The sequence below is a fragment of the Morone saxatilis genome, unplaced genomic scaffold, assembly GCF_004916995.1.
Source record: "Morone saxatilis isolate NCDOM2014 unplaced genomic scaffold, NCSU_SB_2.0 Contig15, whole genome shotgun sequence".
NCBI lineage: Eukaryota > Metazoa > Chordata > Actinopteri > Moronidae > Morone > Morone saxatilis.
In genome coordinates, this window is record NW_023339707.1 from 17,513,131 (window position 1) to 17,529,646 (window position 16,516).

At 40.4% G+C, this 16,516-nt stretch overlaps 4 protein-coding genes across 5 annotated transcripts in view; 2 read left to right on the plus strand and 2 right to left on the minus strand.

Annotated features, from left to right (window-relative positions):
- Positions 1 to 6,271, minus strand: part of ift122 (intraflagellar transport 122 homolog (Chlamydomonas)) — a 19,988-nt gene extending 13,717 nt beyond the window's left edge. The window contains exons 1-11 of the mRNA XM_035656512.1: positions 6,109 to 6,271; positions 5,108 to 5,174; positions 4,929 to 5,013; positions 4,767 to 4,845; positions 4,595 to 4,671; positions 4,390 to 4,456; positions 4,155 to 4,301; positions 3,224 to 3,299; positions 2,062 to 2,253; positions 1,521 to 1,659; positions 1,001 to 1,203 (exon numbers count right to left, since the gene is read on the minus strand). Of these exons, the coding sequence (XP_035512405.1) occupies positions 1,001 to 1,203; positions 1,521 to 1,659; positions 2,062 to 2,253; positions 3,224 to 3,299; positions 4,155 to 4,301; positions 4,390 to 4,456; positions 4,595 to 4,671; positions 4,767 to 4,845; positions 4,929 to 5,013; positions 5,108 to 5,174; positions 6,109 to 6,152 (1,176 nt within the window). The 5' untranslated portion in view covers positions 6,153 to 6,271. The remainder of the gene's footprint in view (positions 1 to 1,000; positions 1,204 to 1,520; positions 1,660 to 2,061; positions 2,254 to 3,223; positions 3,300 to 4,154; positions 4,302 to 4,389; positions 4,457 to 4,594; positions 4,672 to 4,766; positions 4,846 to 4,928; positions 5,014 to 5,107; positions 5,175 to 6,108) is intronic.
- mbd4 (methyl-CpG binding domain protein 4) lies at positions 6,270 to 9,603 on the plus strand. Its single transcript, XM_035656513.1, has 8 exons — positions 6,270 to 6,397; positions 6,571 to 6,850; positions 6,957 to 7,666; positions 8,391 to 8,456; positions 8,598 to 8,732; positions 8,818 to 8,967; positions 9,119 to 9,222; positions 9,320 to 9,603. Exons 2-8 carry the CDS (start codon positions 6,675 to 6,677, stop codon positions 9,392 to 9,394), a joined length of 1,416 nt encoding a protein of 471 aa, XP_035512406.1. The 5' UTR covers positions 6,270 to 6,397; positions 6,571 to 6,674; the 3' UTR covers positions 9,395 to 9,603.
- A 157-nt stretch (positions 9,604 to 9,760) lies between these two features.
- On the plus strand, positions 9,761 to 12,026 carry LOC118324270. 2 transcript variants are annotated; one of them, XM_035656517.1, is made up of 6 exons: positions 9,761 to 10,036; positions 10,142 to 10,278; positions 10,387 to 10,514; positions 10,628 to 10,687; positions 10,832 to 11,021; positions 11,190 to 12,026. In XM_035656517.1, exons 1-6 carry the CDS (start codon positions 10,027 to 10,029, stop codon positions 11,298 to 11,300), a joined length of 636 nt encoding a protein of 211 aa, XP_035512410.1. In that variant the 5' UTR covers positions 9,761 to 10,026; the 3' UTR covers positions 11,301 to 12,026. The 2 variants fall into 2 exon arrangements, with proteins under 2 accessions (XP_035512410.1, XP_035512409.1); XM_035656516.1 differs by having other exon boundaries at positions 9,761 to 10,278.
- LOC118324269 (protein disulfide isomerase Creld1) overlaps positions 11,999 to 16,516 on the minus strand; it is a gene marked incomplete at its 5' end in the record, with an annotated part of 4,915 nt that continues 397 nt past the window's right edge. Inside the window, 10 exon segments of the mRNA XM_035656514.1 lie at positions 11,999 to 13,256; positions 13,349 to 13,489; positions 13,587 to 13,682; positions 14,103 to 14,186; positions 14,283 to 14,378; positions 14,487 to 14,666; positions 14,828 to 14,919; positions 15,229 to 15,339; positions 15,728 to 15,810; positions 15,895 to 16,015. Of these exon segments, the coding sequence (XP_035512407.1) occupies positions 13,036 to 13,256; positions 13,349 to 13,489; positions 13,587 to 13,682; positions 14,103 to 14,186; positions 14,283 to 14,378; positions 14,487 to 14,666; positions 14,828 to 14,919; positions 15,229 to 15,339; positions 15,728 to 15,810; positions 15,895 to 16,011 (1,221 nt within the window). The 3' untranslated portion in view covers positions 11,999 to 13,035.

The following is a 16,516-nucleotide window of genomic DNA, read 5'->3' on the forward strand; positions in this document are numbered from 1 at the left end:
CCTTTACGATAGTGACAGCTGAAGACAGAAAGGAAAGGGGGCAGAGAGAGGGGATGACACACAGCAAAGGGCCACAGGTCGGATTCGAACCCTGGGCCGTTGCAGCAAGGACTCAGTACATGGTTCGCCAGCTCTACCCACTGAGCTAACCGGGCGCCCCCTTTATGTTATTTAAACATACTTGTAAATGTCTAACAAATCTTAGGACGTTGTTCTTTTAAACACTGCAAAGTGTGGCTGAATGTCAGAAAGCTATAAAGATAAACAATGATTTGATTTGACAGACATACACAGCCCATACATGCACAGCCCATTTATATGGTCTAAAAGCTGTCTGAGGCATGAAACACAAGCATGCGTGTTAGAAGGGGATCTGAAGCACCTCTGTCACACACAGACAGATTTAAAGGGAAATAACCTCTGTGTTATGGCTGCTCCTCCTCCCTACCAGCCTCTGTCAAACACACAGAGACAAGAAGCAGAAAGGAACCCCGAGGGACACCCAGTGGTTCTTCCCCCTTCATTCAACTGTCTTTCTTTATCTAGTTTGAAGAGGGTTGAGAAGAGGAAACAGACAGAGCCTGCAGAGCACATGCACAGCTGGACCCTTTTGCAAACTAGGCAGAAACATCTGGGAAACCAGCAATTTCATGATATTATCATTTTTCTTTGGGCTGTTTGGGCTGGTACTGAATGGTGAAACACTGAATCACTCTGCTTCCATCATGTTAATAGTGCTCAAAAGTCTCTACGGCCTCTTGTGCAATTTGTCAAGTGTGCATTAGTGTAATTTACAAAGTACGAGAGTGTGACAGGTCTGGAAGCATAACTGAAGGAAACTGATTGTCTCATTGTCTGAGGAAAGACCCAATACACAAACAGGCTCTGTTACAGCAAGCAAGAGATTTTGAGTTAGCAAATTTAAATGAGTGTTCTGGATGCTTTGTTTGTATGAACATTAGCCTGCATAATGACTACGGATCTCTATATCTCTTCTGACCTGACACAGGATAATATGCTGGGAGCAGACCACAAGCAAGTTGCATTCAAACTTCCTGCAGATTTTCTCCTTGATGCGGTAATGCATGTCTGAGGAGTCATCTGAATAGAGCTCATAGACGAGGATCTTCTCGGGCAGCTGGATAGCGAGGCGGTTTCGGTAGATGGCGATCTTCTTCACTAGTTCGCGACACTTGATTCTCACTAGGGAAAGAAGGAAATGAAGGGAGAGACATGTTGTTAGTTGAGTCAGTCTGAGGGCTGATTATTAAAATACCAACTATATGTATGTGTAAAAATGTGCCGAAACCTCTCCTTTATAAAAATCAAAATCCTTTTATATTAAGTCTGAAATCAGATATCTGCCATTTGAAAAACAGCTGACTGCTTGAAAATAATGCCTCTATACCCTTGATCAAGGCACTAACTGTGATGCTTCAACCTATTTTTTGGAGTGCCACCATAATACACTAGGTGCTCAATTATAAATTCAATATCCTGTCGCTAAAGCAAAAGTGCACCTTTTTGTTCAGTGATGAGGTGCTGGACAATGACGTCAGTCATGCTGTCTCTATAAGCATAGCGATCCTTGTAGAGGCCGTGAACTGTACTGAAGATAAGTTGGTAGCAGGCGATGGTCCCATCCTGGCAGCCCAACACCTAGATAAGAGATAACAATGTAGCAGTACATCTTATTAACACTTCTAAGAAAAGAGTGTGAGAGTAGGAAAATGTTCCTGTTGTTCCACTATCTACACTGCAGAACTGAAAGAATCTGCAAGCTCTTGTATGCCTCATCACTTTCCGTTAAATATGGTGAAAGGAAAAGCTGTTAAGGTGTAACTGTAAAATAAAATGACTTGCGTATCTGTGTAGCTAAAGAGCTACAGTGCTATCAGATCAAGAAAATGTATTAAATGCAGACTGGCACTCAGGTCTGAGGTTTTTTTTTCAGTGTTTTGCATTAAGTTCTCCTTCTTATTCTCTCACTCTGACACACTCTGTTATTTAAGAGTAGGGATAACGTATCTAGACATATGGCTTCATATGCTGTGGACCCACCACAAAGTTGGAGTCAGGCTTAACCCGGCATGTCCACACCCAGGCATTCTGCTCTCCGATGGTGCCTAGCCGCACACCATCTTTAGTGTAGAGGGAGGCCTGTTTATCAGAGCCCCCCATGACTATATACTCGCCCTTGGAGAAGTAGCTGACGCAACATGGGTCATATGTAAGAATCCTGTCTTTTCCAATCTGAGGGAGACAAAGAGAGAAGTGGACATTAAACCATGGTCAAAACAAGTATTTCTCATATTTGCTGCCCAGGGGCATGGGGCCAACACTCCCCACTGTCTGGGCTGACACACATCAAAGTCTACAGTACATTCAATCGTCCCTTTGAGTGTTTTATGAAAAGATAGACAAAAAGGAAAGTTTTTTTTCTCTGGTTTAAATAGCCTCTATTGTATTAGTGTTCAAAGTCCATTTGTACAACATTATATCAGTTCCCCAACCCTGTCCATCTGTTTCTCCTCACTCTGGAAAAAGGCTGACTGACAATCCGTAGTTATTTTCTTATATTGCGAACAATTCCTGGTGTTGTAATCAAAACAAAACGTTCACTTAAATAGATAAATAGGCCGATGACAATAAATATGAGCCTAAGGCATAAAAGCAGAGAAATGAACAGTGCATATTTGTCTATAATTATGGTATTGCCCACAGGGAATTTAAGAGGAAGGAGGGACAGTGAGGGGCCCATTAAAGCATAGCAGGATCACTTCTAATGTACTGTTATGGTTTCAATAGACCCTGACAGTCTGATTACAACAGGAAACACAGGTCTTAAACTCAGTAAAGTGTTTCCAATACCATATATTTTGAACAGATAGGCAGCTGTATTCATTCACAAGTATTCTTGTTTCTTATTGCTATAGAGAGTAATAACATATACAGTGAACCAATTGTGTTTTTTCATTAGTCCTCTGGTATTTCTCATGCAAGGTAATGAGACTGCCTACGTTAAAATGCCATTTTAAACAGAAGTGGCAGAGGAGAAAGCTTTATTTTATTAAAACGTATTGCACAAGACTTAGTTAGTATACACGTATGTATATGTATATGTATATTCCCTAGTCACCATGTTAGTTTTAGTTAGCATACATACATATGGTAATTTAGGATTCAGGACTTTTATTACATGCTGTAGACGTGTGATATTCACCTGCTTTCCACTGAGCTGATAGAAGGACAGCTTCTGACCCCAGTCTGCCACAGCCAGAATGTCATTGTGCTCATCCCTGTGACAATACAACACAAATGACTTTAGGTGCAAGTACTCAAGTCAATATTCTGAACTGATGGGGATTTTATTGGTTAGATAATAATGATAGTGTTGATGAAAGCAGAGAGATCACTCTGCAACGAGGTGACTTACGTTGACGCCTTTTGGAAAGCTTATGGAAAGGTTTTAGCCTTACTATGTTTTTATCCTCAACTATTTTTATTGCACGTCAGGGCAGAGTATTGTATTTATCTTTATTGTTGTCATATACCGTAAGCCTATGTATCTTTTCATCTAAGCCCTTGTGTTGAGAAGAATTCATCCTGTCAAAGCATCCATGAACAAGACACTGAATCCCTAGCAGCTCAAAAGAAACTATTTCCTGGCTGAACTCATGTTCTGACCCCTTTGTGATGACCAAACAGCAACCCAATAATAAACCCAATAATGCATCCTATCACTGTCTCTCATCACTGGCCTCTCTTTTCTTCCTCCTTCAAATTTTCACCTTCATGTCTGTCCCTTTTTTCTCAAATGCCCTGATCAACAGTGGCTACAGGTGAGCTTTCTGGCTTTGGCTGTAAGGGCCACCAGAGAACAGACAGCTTTTCCAAGGCAACATAATCTTCTCCCTCACAAACAGTTACGCCACGCCATGGTTGACCACTGCCACCTGCTGGCCCAAACCACCTATTCACTTAAAAGCCAATGTACTCTCACTCACTCATCATTACTTAAATCATGGCACATTTATGGACAGTGCGCATAAGTGTGTGGCAGTGTGAGGCATTTACTTGAGTAAATTGGTGAAGCTAAGATACCATTCTGTTTTTTTCTACAGTCTTATACTGCAATAATTAAAAAGACTAACTTAGAGGGGTTCCAGGCTATGGACCAGATAGGAGAGGAGGAGCCTCCTGGACGCTCTATCTTGACTTTCTCCTCTCCGTTCTTGTTCCGAATGCTCACCACTCCATTCATCATGCCAAGGGCTAGGTACTGGCCATCGTTTGTCCACCTTCAATCAAATGAAACCCTTAAACATTAATGCGTCACATTAAAGTATACCAATGTTGCAAACTGTTGTAACTACAAATTTCACTTACCCACAACATGTTATTTTGCTGCTCACTTTATGTTTGTTTACAGATTTTTGCTCTGGGGACCACAGACCTAAAAAGGTAAAAGTTTGATAAGATGTCCAGTACCCATTGGGGGCAATCTCTCTTTTTAAAAATATTCATACATTTAAAGTATATTATGTACAAGATTTTAATGTCTAATATAGACTCAATCTCATGGTGCACTCACCAAAGTCACCAGAAGAGCATGAGGCAAGTTGGTGAGTGACGGGGTTGTAGGCAACACACTGGATAGAGTCATTGTGACTAGAGATAAACACAAAAAACAAAAAGAGATGGAGGAATACAACCGGCAGAGAGGACACCTTAATACTGAAGTGATGAGCAAAAGTAATACTTACGTATATTTTAAAATACCCTCCAATTTAGACGTCCAGATGATGATGCTTTTGTCTGCTGACCCTGAGGCAAACCTTTTACCTGCAGAACAATGCGGTAATTAGTAATATAGTGGTGACTGATACAGGAAAATGTAGTGTACAAATGGAGAGCCAGATGAGTACCATCTTTCGCATAGGCCACACAGTACACAATATCTTTGTGTCCTTTTAAAGGCTGGATAATATTTCCATCTGCTGTGTCATAAACCTGCAACCAAAATACAATACATTAAACGGAATAATAACAACTCATATATTCTTCCGATATGTTTCTTGGCGAAAGACAGCAAGAAAAGCCTTACCAGGACACGAAGTCCTGCAGCAATTATGAGTTGGCTGCCATCTGGCTTGAAGGCAAGATCATAAACACTGCAAAAGAGAAAGATGGTGAAATGTTATTCTATTAATCTATTAATCTATTAATCTATTAATCGATAAACAGCAGTTTTGATTATCCGTTCATTGTGGAAATGCTTTTTTAAATGCATTCAAAACATTTTTGGGTTCCACTTCTTAAATGTAAGGATTTACTGCTTTTTCACAGTTTCCTTTATAAGATTATTATTCTTTATCAGTTTGTGGATACTGGCTGGAAACTGTGATCTTCCCCTTGGGGATGAATAAATTATCTATCTAACTGTAAACTGAGTATCTTGGATTTTGGAAAACTTATTGGACAAAACAAGTAATAATTCTTAATTTTGGAAAGTAGTAGGGAAAGAAAAATACATATCGCAACGTCCTCTTACTTGTTTCTTTGAACCATTCAGCTTTTTGGCAGAAAAATCCACAAAAATCCAACCACGTTAATCAACAAAAAACAGAACTGTAGCCCAAACAACACTTTAGGATATAGTGTAAATAAAAGTATGACTGTACAGAAACATTTTATCTTGGACTGCCAGAGGTATACGGTTATATTTATAACTTCTTATCTAGTATCTATTATTAATAGCTTCTTGGATTAAATGTTATGTCATTCACATCAAACAGTGACGTGAAGCAACAACCCCAGCTAACAGCTAGCTGGCTTAACGTTAACATGGGCTTAATGTAACTTAACGTTCGTGCTACAACTCTGACATGCTTCACTCTTGACAGGATAAACAACAGCACCAACTTACATCTCACATACAAGAAACATACACCCTCTGTCATGCCTCTGTCATTTATGAACGATAATCTAAGTGCTAACGTAGCTACAGCTGCTAACACTAGTTTACATAGCAACCGCCGTTGCTAACCACCTTAAGCGTTACATCCCTAGGTTGACAGCGTGAATATAAAACATGTAGACACCCACCATTGTTCACGGATAGTTTCTTTCCATGCTAGAACAGCTCTCATTTCCACCTTTTAACAGCAAACAGGACAGCTGGATGTTTTTTTTTATCAACAGGTTGTTATATTCGGTCGGTTTTTCATACTAAGCTCCGTTTTCATGACTCGTTCTTACTGCGCAGACTCGGATCGGCACACTACTTCCTGTGTGTGTTGTGTTCGCCGTAACTAGACTTCCACTTCCACAGTGTTGACATCAGAAAGCACCCGGGACAGGAGAGTATCGGTCAACGCATTTGTCCTGTATGGAAGTAAGGAGTTAGACCAGTGTTAATGTTATGTCATGTAAACCTTTGAATAAGTCTGCATTGACGTTTTTGGGGGCTTTAATGTCAATATCTGCTGTTCAGTAACATCCACTGTGGGTTGCTTCTTTACTACAACTGAGAGATGTCAGGTATGTGTTGTTGTTGTTGAATTCTAGGTAAAGGTGACACACACCAGGAATGGCTGATGTGGGAGTAAAAAGTCATCTGCTGAAGCTTTAACACTGACTCCACCACAAAAACAAAAAACACACTCATCAAAATGCACCCTGCTGGCTGTCATATCCGGCTTGAGACCAGCGGAGACACAAATAAACAAAGTCACAAGGACAAGGATGATTCGTGCCACACTTCAATAATGCCCCCTGGCTGGATCAGGGAGGTGAGGCAGAGGAAAGCTGGCAAGACAGCAGGCAAACTGGACGTCTACATTACAAGGTGACTCAGTGTTTTCTTGTAATCTTCTCTGTATGTAATCACCTCTTTGCTTTGTAGATGCAGCTCAATAAGTGTCTAATTGGTTGTCGAATTTCTGTTGTGTAAGTCCCCAAGGGCTGAGGTTCCGGTCAAGAGCATCCCTGCATGCTTTCCTCTTAAAAAATGGAGAAGAGAACTTGGACATAAACCTTTTTGATTTCACTGCATTGAAAGGCAATGATATCACCACCCTTTCCCAAGTGAAACAGAGGGGAAGAAAGAAAAAACATGCAGATGCACAGCAGGAGGATGCAAGGGAAATACTGGATCCACCTCCAAATATCTCCAAATCTAAAAGAGCCTCTTCCTCCCTCAGACGTACTAAAGACAAGAAAGTTAGGAGTTTGGAGGATTCTAACCATATTAACACTGACATTGTACCAGAGGAGATCCCACATATACCAGAAGAACAAGCTGCTCCTTCAACCACAGTGGAGGATGTCACACTGCAGAGGAGCCCTCACAGGGTGGGTCTGCTCAGGGAGAAGCTCCTCAGACTGGCTCCCTCCAGTAACCAGCAAAACACTTTGGTTGTTGACAAGTGCGAACAGGCACACTCGCAGCCTTCTGTCCCGATTCTGAATGTTGAACCTGCCACTGAGAGCGAGAATGAGGGTGAGGATGAACGAGCCGGAGACGACGAGATTCACGACAAAGGTGACAACAAACCTAATTCTGAACTGGAGGCTGATGCCGACAGTCACCAGGATGTGGAAGACAAAGTGTTATTACCTGACATCACTTGTGGGGGCACACCAGTGAGAGATTCCCAGAATAGTAAGTATGATCTACACTTTGTCACCGCTTGTAAAAGCAGCAGCTCAAGTTAGTTTTCTTTGGATCTACTCTTTTTTTTTTAAACTTTTTTTTTACTTTTAGTCGAATTTCATTATATACAGTGCAGTACAATTTGAATACAATTTGGACAATTTTAACGTGTCCGTTTTTCTTTATCCGATTCCCAGCTGCCTTCATATTATATACTTATAAACATTCAAAGCAACCAAATACCCACAGAACCTAAAAAAAGAAAAGGAAAAAAGGGGGTGGAGATACAGTATACAGTCTAATTAAGAGGGAGGGGAATATAAATGTAAATTATTACAGAATAGCAAGATGTGCTTTGTTCCAATTCCCATGTTTCCATAGTTTTTGAATCCATATGTTGTATAAGGTTGGATCTTTTTTCTTTGGACATGCCCAAAAAAATGCATAAATGTGTATTAATTATCTATGTTGGAAGCATTTGAACTAGTCACCAACTGTGCCTCCCTTCGTTCATTTCTCCTTTATTTGTAAAGTGTTGTTTGGGTTCATGGACAGAAATATTTGACTTTATATTGGAGATTACTTTTGTTATGTTGTTACTACATTTCCAGTTTGCAAGTCTGGAAAGAACTGCTCTGTTGGAGTGGGTTTAAAAAAATGTTTACCCATCACTTATATGCTGTAAGAAATATGTTCTTAGTTTTTAAATAATAAATCTGCCCTGTCTTCCTAGAGTCCAAGAACATGGAAGACAAACGGAAAACAAGCCCTTATTTCAGCAAGAAACCCCCCAAAGATGGTAAAGTTGAAATGGTTCATTTAATTCAAAAAGCCAGAGAAAGAGTGTGTACATTTGAATGGGAGACATAAAGTTTAGCATAACATTTATTAAATAAAGTTGTGTGTAGCTTAAGGAGACATGTACACCATCTGTAAACAGCCCTTAGCCCACCCAGGAGGAAGGCCTTCAAGAAGTGGACACCCCCTCGCTCTCCCTACCACCTCGTACAGGAAACCCTTTTCCATGACCCCTGGAAGCTCCTGGTGGCCACCATTTTTCTGAATAAGACCAGTGGTAAGATCCAGCATACACATAAACACACTGCTTTGCAACATTATTGTACCAACCAGTACACAAGTCTAGCTTTTCTCTCTTTTAGGTAAGATGGCCATACCAGTACTGTGGCAGTTCTTTGAACTTTACCCATCTGCAGAGGTGACCCGAGAGGCCGACTGGAAGCCCATGTCTGAACTTATGAAGCCACTAGGCCTGTATGAGCTCAGGGCCAAAACACTTGTTCGCTTCTCAGGTACTCTACTGTACATGCAGTACGTTTGTGCACAGAAATTACAGTATTATTGCAGTGTAACTGTGTTGCCACTGTCACTGGTTTGGTTAGAATATAATATAAGACAATAGTGGCCGGAAAAAAACATCAAAATCCCTTTTCTCTTGTGTAGATGAATATCTAACTAAACAGTGGCGTTACCCCATTGAGCTGCATGGTATTGGGAAGTATGGCAATGACTCCTACAGGATCTTCTGTGTGGGAGAATGGAGACAGGTCAGTATAATTCCAACTATTTTACTTTCAGTGAATTATGTTGGTTTTGTAATAATAATGACAAATCTGTTGTTTTTTTTTAACATATACATCAAAGGTGACACCTGAAGATCACATGTTAAACAAATACCATGCCTGGCTGTGGGAGAACCATGAAACACTCGGAATCTGAAACACAAAGTTTGAGGAACGTCAAGGAAGAAAATAAGTTATATCGCAACACTGCAGTTATGTAACAATATGAGTATTATGATGAACTTACAAAGTTAAACCTGAATTGCTTTAAAATGATGCAGTGACAGTCTGAAGATATCAACATTATCCTTTCCTCAAAAAGTTTTACTTAATCTGTAATAAAATGTTTTAAGTAGTTTAAAAGTTGAAATGATTCATGAGTGCATTATTCAGTCAGCCTGACTTGCTTTCTTATGCCATCCGGAGACATCTTCTGAGTGTATCTGGTTAGTCCATTGTCACACGCTAATAATCTTTCTTTTCGAGTGCACTGATGCGTGGCCTTACACTCCACGTAGCAGCTTTCTTTTTGTGGGCGGTAACCTGATTCCCAAGGCAACTGTTGCCACTGCAAAACACTCACAGGCACAGGCATTTTTCTGTTTAATCTGTAACTAGTACCAGTACATACATTTTCCATATTCATATTTAGAGTTGTGTAATGATTTACCTATAACAGAATTGCAACTTTAAGAAGATAATTCAATAGTGCAGGATTTGGCACCTTGGAAAGTTTCATTCAAAGTCTGCATTTCTCTGGTGGGTGAACAGAAGAACTTAAACTACAAAATGAAACTACGTAAGAAAACAGCTTTATTTTTTCCATTTGTTTTCCATTTTAGTGTTACCGGTAAACATATTAAATCTGCTGTGATTCTGTTCATCTCAATCTTCGTTACCACAGCAGCCATCTCTATCGCTTCCACACCAGTGTGTATTCCTCAAGACACAACTCCTGTCCGGCAGAGTCGCTGCCTGGTGGTCACTCCCATGACCTTTCCCATCATCTCAGACTCTGCCCGGCTTTGGACGAGCACTCAGGTGAGCAGAGATTCAATGACATTAAGATTAATTGACTGACAGACTCATAGGATGATGGTGTTCGCTTTGAGGTAAAAATAAAAATACTTGCATAATTATCTTCCCTAGAGTATTCCGAGACTGAACCCTTTACATCCACCTTTGGTCCATAAACGCACCGTCAGTCTGGAGACGCCAGCTGTACACCACCACAACCACCAGAGGACGCTCATCCTGCAGAGGAGAGAGCATTACAGGTAGGAGCATTTCACATAATACCTCACTGTATATGATTTAGAATTAATGGGGCCTGCTTTGTTTTAGAGAGCTGAATTCAAAGTCACTGACCTATAGTTGGTTGATGTGTTAGGTATCACCAAGTGTGGCGAAAACCCTTTTATGGAACCAGCAGTGAGAGAGAAGAGTACAGGTAAAATTATGAACACTTTCACCTCACTACCTGTACTGATGACTTTTTTTCTTTTATCCTCTTTCCTAAATGAGAAATGCATAACATGCTGCATATATATTTCTTGACGTTCACTGGTGACAAAGAAAAGTCTCTTTCCTGTAGGAAGGAGTTGCGAGAGCAGTTAAAGAAGCAGATGGAGGAGAAATGCGTAGCACTGAAGCTGCAGCTGGCCAGTAAAGTGAAGGAAGCAGAGCATATTCGAGAAGTGGACCACCTTGCACTGTCCAGTGACAGAGAGCAAAGAATCCAGCACAGCAAAGCAATGACGGCTTACAGAGATGAGAACAAGAGGGTATAGTCCGACACATAAATAATGTATACACTGCTAATGCTTTTGTGTTTATGCCCCATACAATGATGTCCTGAAAATACTTAAACATGCTGGGTGTTCTCAGGTTACAACAATATAGGGAGTGTTTGAGGTTTTTTTCTGGTCTCTGCTTTGTGTGTGTGCGTGCAGCTAATGGAGCAGAGCTGGAGGGACAGAGCACTAACACGCTCCCAGGAGGCCCTGAAGGAGAGAAGGCTGCTGTGCCTCAACCCCATTAACTGGAGTGGAACACTGAAATAGGTTGAACCTCAACATCCAGAGTAAAAACTTCAGACCTCAGGCCTCACCGAAGCACTTGGGCATGTGAGTGTCAGATTAAAATGGAATACAACATGTATAGTACATGTAATTAGTGCTGGATTTTCTAAACTGAGATGAGCCAAATGAAGCTGTCCAGTATTTTTCTGTATGAATAAAAATGTTGGTTATTTTTCAATTTTACTTTATAAACATTATTTTCTGTTGTGGGTTCCAATACAGTACTTGGCATTGCAACCTTCAACCTGCTACCTAAATTACCCACAAAGTTAGTGCAAATGCTTGTAATGTCTAATGAACCTCAAGCGGAGATGAGGGTTGGGCCTCAGAGGTCTGGGAATCTCACTTGTTTCTAACTCGACACCCCCAGTTTTTTGTTTTTTTTCATTTTCAAACTTTAGGTCTTCATACTTATTTTCATCATCATTAAATCAGATTTCACACAGCTCCATCTGGAGCCACAAAAGGCTTTATATGACTTTTCACATTTATATTAGTAAAGCAAGACCTGCAAACAAACTTCCCCTTTAAGAACGATTGACTTCCTTCCAGCAAGTCTTAGTTAGATACAACAGGAAGTAAAAAAAAATCTTTTACTTACCTTTTCCCCCTCATTCTGTTTATGTAAAGAGCAGAGGAGGCCTGATGAAATGAAATTAAAATTTTGAATACAAAAAACATGAGATGTGACAAACTTTTTATTGTAAAGCGAACATCGATAATGAATAATGACTGAACAACTTCCCACAATAGAAAACCCAAAGAAATTAGATGGACGGGTAAGAAGTGATGCTTCAGTGGCTTTCTAACATGATGCTACAATATCTGCTAGAATTACAACTGAACAGATTTAAAAATTGCATTGAAAATGCACACAAAAATATACAGGAAATGTGAAATATGATAAACATCTTTCCAATAAATATTGCTTTCAAAATAAATTAAAAGGCAACAGAAAATGGCTTTAATCATCCAGATTAGAGCTGGTATTTTCCCAAAGCACATTCCCTCACACACTCATTAAATGGTCAATAGCAGTAATGTTGGTGATCCAGCAGCTGTTGAAGTCAGTCTTCCATGCCAAAATATAACAATAAATTAATACATACAGTGTTGTACCTTTCATTTCAAATTCTATTTTCATGCATTATTACTAAAAAGAATCATTCAGTAAGTAAGGAGGTAAAAAGTCGTTCTGTGAACATAAATAATCAGTGGTTCATAATGGAAATATCCCAGAGTTTCCATGAGCTCTCTTTTTGGGGTGATTGTGGAAATTCCCTTATCTAACCCCATGCCCATTACAAGAAGCATTGAGATAATGAAAAACATAATGGACACGGCGACAGGAGGTTTTGATTGTGTGGAAGAAAACGACATCATTTCTTGAGCAACATCCAAATGCATAATAAACTTTAACAATCAGTAGTGGTCTTCACGTCACCCTTGTTCCCAACAGAGTCGAGGTAGGGGATTCAGTTTAGTTCCTTTACATCAGTGCAGTGTTGCTTTGTTATTCCCCTTCAAGATTCACGCTTCATGGCCTTCAAGTTCTCAGTTTTTCCTGCATTGTCTATTCATAAACATAAACAAACCCAAGCCCTTTCAAGTAACTCCCCAATCCCAAATAAATCCCTGAAAGGCAAGCATTGTAGGGATAGTTTCCTGCCCCTAACCGGCTGGTATTCCAAGGTTCCAAATCGTGGTCCCAGACTGTCTAGCGTCCTTTCAGAAATCCATCCAGCATGTAGTCTCCTTTTTCTGTCAGCCAGTATCCAGCCATAGCGGCCACACCTCCAATGAAAATGGCTGTGAAAACCATGTCGCCCTTTGCAGCGAGCGTAGCTAGGGCACAGATTACCACGCCAAAGAACATCTGCTGAAGCACAAGGACCTCCTCATCTGTTATGTCATCAAACAGCCCCTTCTCTGGCCCAGCTGAGGTGGTAGAGGAGAAGAAACTTAATCGACACATCTGAGAAGCTGTAAACAAATCATGTGTTTGTATATTTACTGCTACGACTACTTACCAGGTGGCTTATTCTCAACACAAATGCTATCTCTTCTAATGAATCCATCAGCGCAGTCACAGTGGAAGGAGCCCTCCTCATTGATACAAGCCTCATTGAGTCCTGGGCATGCTATTGCACGGTCACTACATTCATCAATATCTGTGTGAGGCAGCAAAGACAGACAGTTTAAAGGAAATGAGGAAAAGATACAGAGGTGTGCTATAGAAAGTAGGTAAATAAAAAGGTATATCCTTACCGAGACACTTGGCTCCTTTTAATCTGTAGCCACGTGAACATTTCTTACAGCGGGCAGGACCACTACCCATGCAGCCCACACACGCCTGGTCACAGCCTGGATACAAGCAAAAGCAAAGTGGTCAACATTACTCAGTGGAAAATTACCACAAAGAACTGCAACTAATGAGGTTTACAGTAAGTAACCTAACTAGAGCTAAATAAAATCAATTTATTGGCGAGTGTTTTGAAAAAGATTGTAATTTCTCAAGCAAAAATGACAAACACTGGTTGTAGTTTCTCAAATGTGAAGATTTGCTGCTTTTCTTTGTCATATGTGACAGTAAACTGAATGTCTTTGGGTTTTGGACTGTTTAGCAAATAACACAAGCAATTTAAACACAAATTCCTCGAGCTGTGGGAAATAACAGGCATTTTTCAATATTTTGAAAAAATTTCTGACATTTTAGGTACTTTCATTAGGTACAATACAGTACACTGACACCAGTAACTTAAACAGCTACACAAAAGAGCATACCTCTGCATTCATATGATCCATCTGTGTTGTGACAGTAGGTGTTAGACGCACAGCGAGCCAGCTCTGTACCACACTCGTCAATGTCTAAGAGACATACAAGGGCAGTCAAATAACACGCATCCAGAAAACTGGCACAGAGTCAATGAAATGTTGCCACATGACCTTTAAAGCCACACTCACCCACGCACTTGTTGTCATGAAGCATCCAGCCAGGTTTGCAGTCAAAGCATTTGTAGTCCTGTGGCCCTGCACATTTCTTACATGAGTGGTAGCAAGCTACAAATAATGAAAGAGGAGGAGACAGTGAGAGGGTCAATTTTCGATGACCTCAAACAGAATTAAAACCATGTAGAGGGTTGAAACAGTTGTCTAAATCTGAGGCACCTGCACAGGCTCCAATGCTGTCATTGGAGCTTTTCTCTCTGTAGTAGCCATCAGCACAACTCTGGCACAGGTGGCCTGAGTATCCGGGATCGCACACACACTCTCCATCTCCCAGGCGAGTCCCCTCCCCCTCGCAGCGTCCCAGACCTCCACAAACACCACCAGGGCCAGATGGACACTCTGTATTGGATAAATATGCTATTAGTGCTACGCTGGAAGTACAAACCAAAGCTCTACCTTAGCATTGTTATTTTCACATCTGGAAAAATTCAGTTTAGCCTGTTAGGGTTTTCTATACTTATATCAGGAAGCTTTTGTTTATTTCTTAATGTTTTTCACACCTTTGCAGTCGGGTCCAAAGCGTCCAGGTGGACAGCAGAGTCTCAGCTCCTCTATGCACAGCCACTCAAACAGGTCCGGTGCCTCCTGCTGCCTACAGGACACATACATTACATCAGTCATTGAGTTAAAACGGGCATGGTAATACATCTTAACAAAACATAATTCCACACACAGCTGGGGCCAATACTGTCAATAAATGTGGGACTCAAATTAATTTAATTACAGAAGATCCTTTTTTAATTACAGGACACTCATTACTTAAATACGAAACGAGGACATTTCTAATTTGTTTTCCCATGAAATTGCACCTAATTAAGAATTAGCTGCTCCTGTCTGTGATTCACCAAAAACACAAAACAAAGCAATTAATTTAACTACATAATGCAAATACCACACTTACCTGTGGAACCACCATGTCTCCACTTGGTCCTCTATCTGCTCCAGCAGCTGGTTACATTCAAAATCTGTTTTCTCACAAGCAGCTTCTACTATCTCTAGAAGCCGCGTCTCACTGAAACAAGAGGCCAGCAATTAGAGATACAAGACCAAAGTACCTTAACATAATAGATTCTGTCCCACCCACACACCCTCAAAGAATAGTGGTGCCTTGCTCTGGTCCACTGAGAGGCCTCCCCTCCCTCAGTGGACTAACATTTAAAATAGATGGTCTTATGTAATCATTCACACATTACAAAATATCATACAACTGTGCAGGGAAAAACAAAGGACTTCTGAAATTTAAAGAAAGATCAAAGTAGGAGCTGGTTATGTTAGAACATAAATACATTTTCTGTGATAAGTATGCTGTTAGACTTCTTGTCTAGACTTATGCCAACTGGCTGCACAATTCCTTTAGATCAAGTAATGCAGGTTTGACTCCAATTAAAACATTCCCTTACCTGCGTGCATACTTGGCGAGCTTTTCTTCCTCCCAGGCAGTGTTACCTCCCCCAAAGTTCTTGTTGGCTGTTTTCCCCAAGCCCTAAAAAGGAGGAAATCTTAAGACTTAAAACTTGGCACAAGTAGACAAGCATGAACTGATGGCACTATGACTTAAGTGCAGTACCTTAATGAAACTGTCTGAGAGTTTACGGCAGGTCTGGCATGGCGCAGTCTGTACTCTCACCACAGAGAGCTCGGAGAGAAGCACCAGAGCGGGCAGGAACGGCCAGGCCCACCACATGATCCTTCAGAAAACACACACACAAAACCAGTATTGAATGGTAAATAAAAAATGCTAAAAAGGTAGTATCATCAAATGCTAGGAAGCTTTACCTATCACAATCCCCCTGAGACCCTGACATAACTTGCACCAACTGGACAAAACAGCAAGAACATAAGGACAATAAAAAGCAACCCATGCAATATAGTAGCATGAAGCAAACTGTTCAGTATTTATTGGGACAGAGTGATGATAATTGCACTCTATGGTACTTTTTAAGCTGTAGTTTATGTAGTTAAACTGCAATATATTGTTATATTGTCTTGTTATTTAGTTCTACCTCTGTGGCATCAAATTAATATTATTCATAAGATATTTAAATAATTTCAATGGAGTACCCAACACACAATGCAATCATCAAGTAGCTCTGTGATAGTGTCTAAATGTTTATTCACATTTAGTCTAGTTAGAAAAGCTTTAAAACACACACACACACACAAACACACATTTTATATATATATATATA

Coding starts and splice junctions, on each gene's coding strand:
- LOC118324270 (XM_035656516.1), top strand. CDS start 10,027: ATGAAACTACGTAAGAAAACAGCTTTATTTTTTCCATTTGTTTTCCAT. Junction 10,688..10,831: donor AGTGAGAGAGAAGAGTACAG/GTAAAATTATGA, acceptor TCTTTCCTGTAG/GAAGGAGTTGCGAGAGCAGT. Junction 11,022..11,189: donor ACAGAGATGAGAACAAGAGG/GTATAGTCCGAC, acceptor GTGTGCGTGCAG/CTAATGGAGCAGAGCTGGAG.
- mbd4 (XM_035656513.1), top strand. CDS start 6,675: ATGCACCCTGCTGGCTGTCATATCCGGCTTGAGACCAGCGGAGACACA. Junction 8,457..8,597: donor CAAGAAACCCCCCAAAGATG/GTAAAGTTGAAA, acceptor ATCTGTAAACAG/CCCTTAGCCCACCCAGGAGG. Junction 8,733..8,817: donor TTTTCTGAATAAGACCAGTG/GTAAGATCCAGC, acceptor TCTCTCTTTTAG/GTAAGATGGCCATACCAGTA.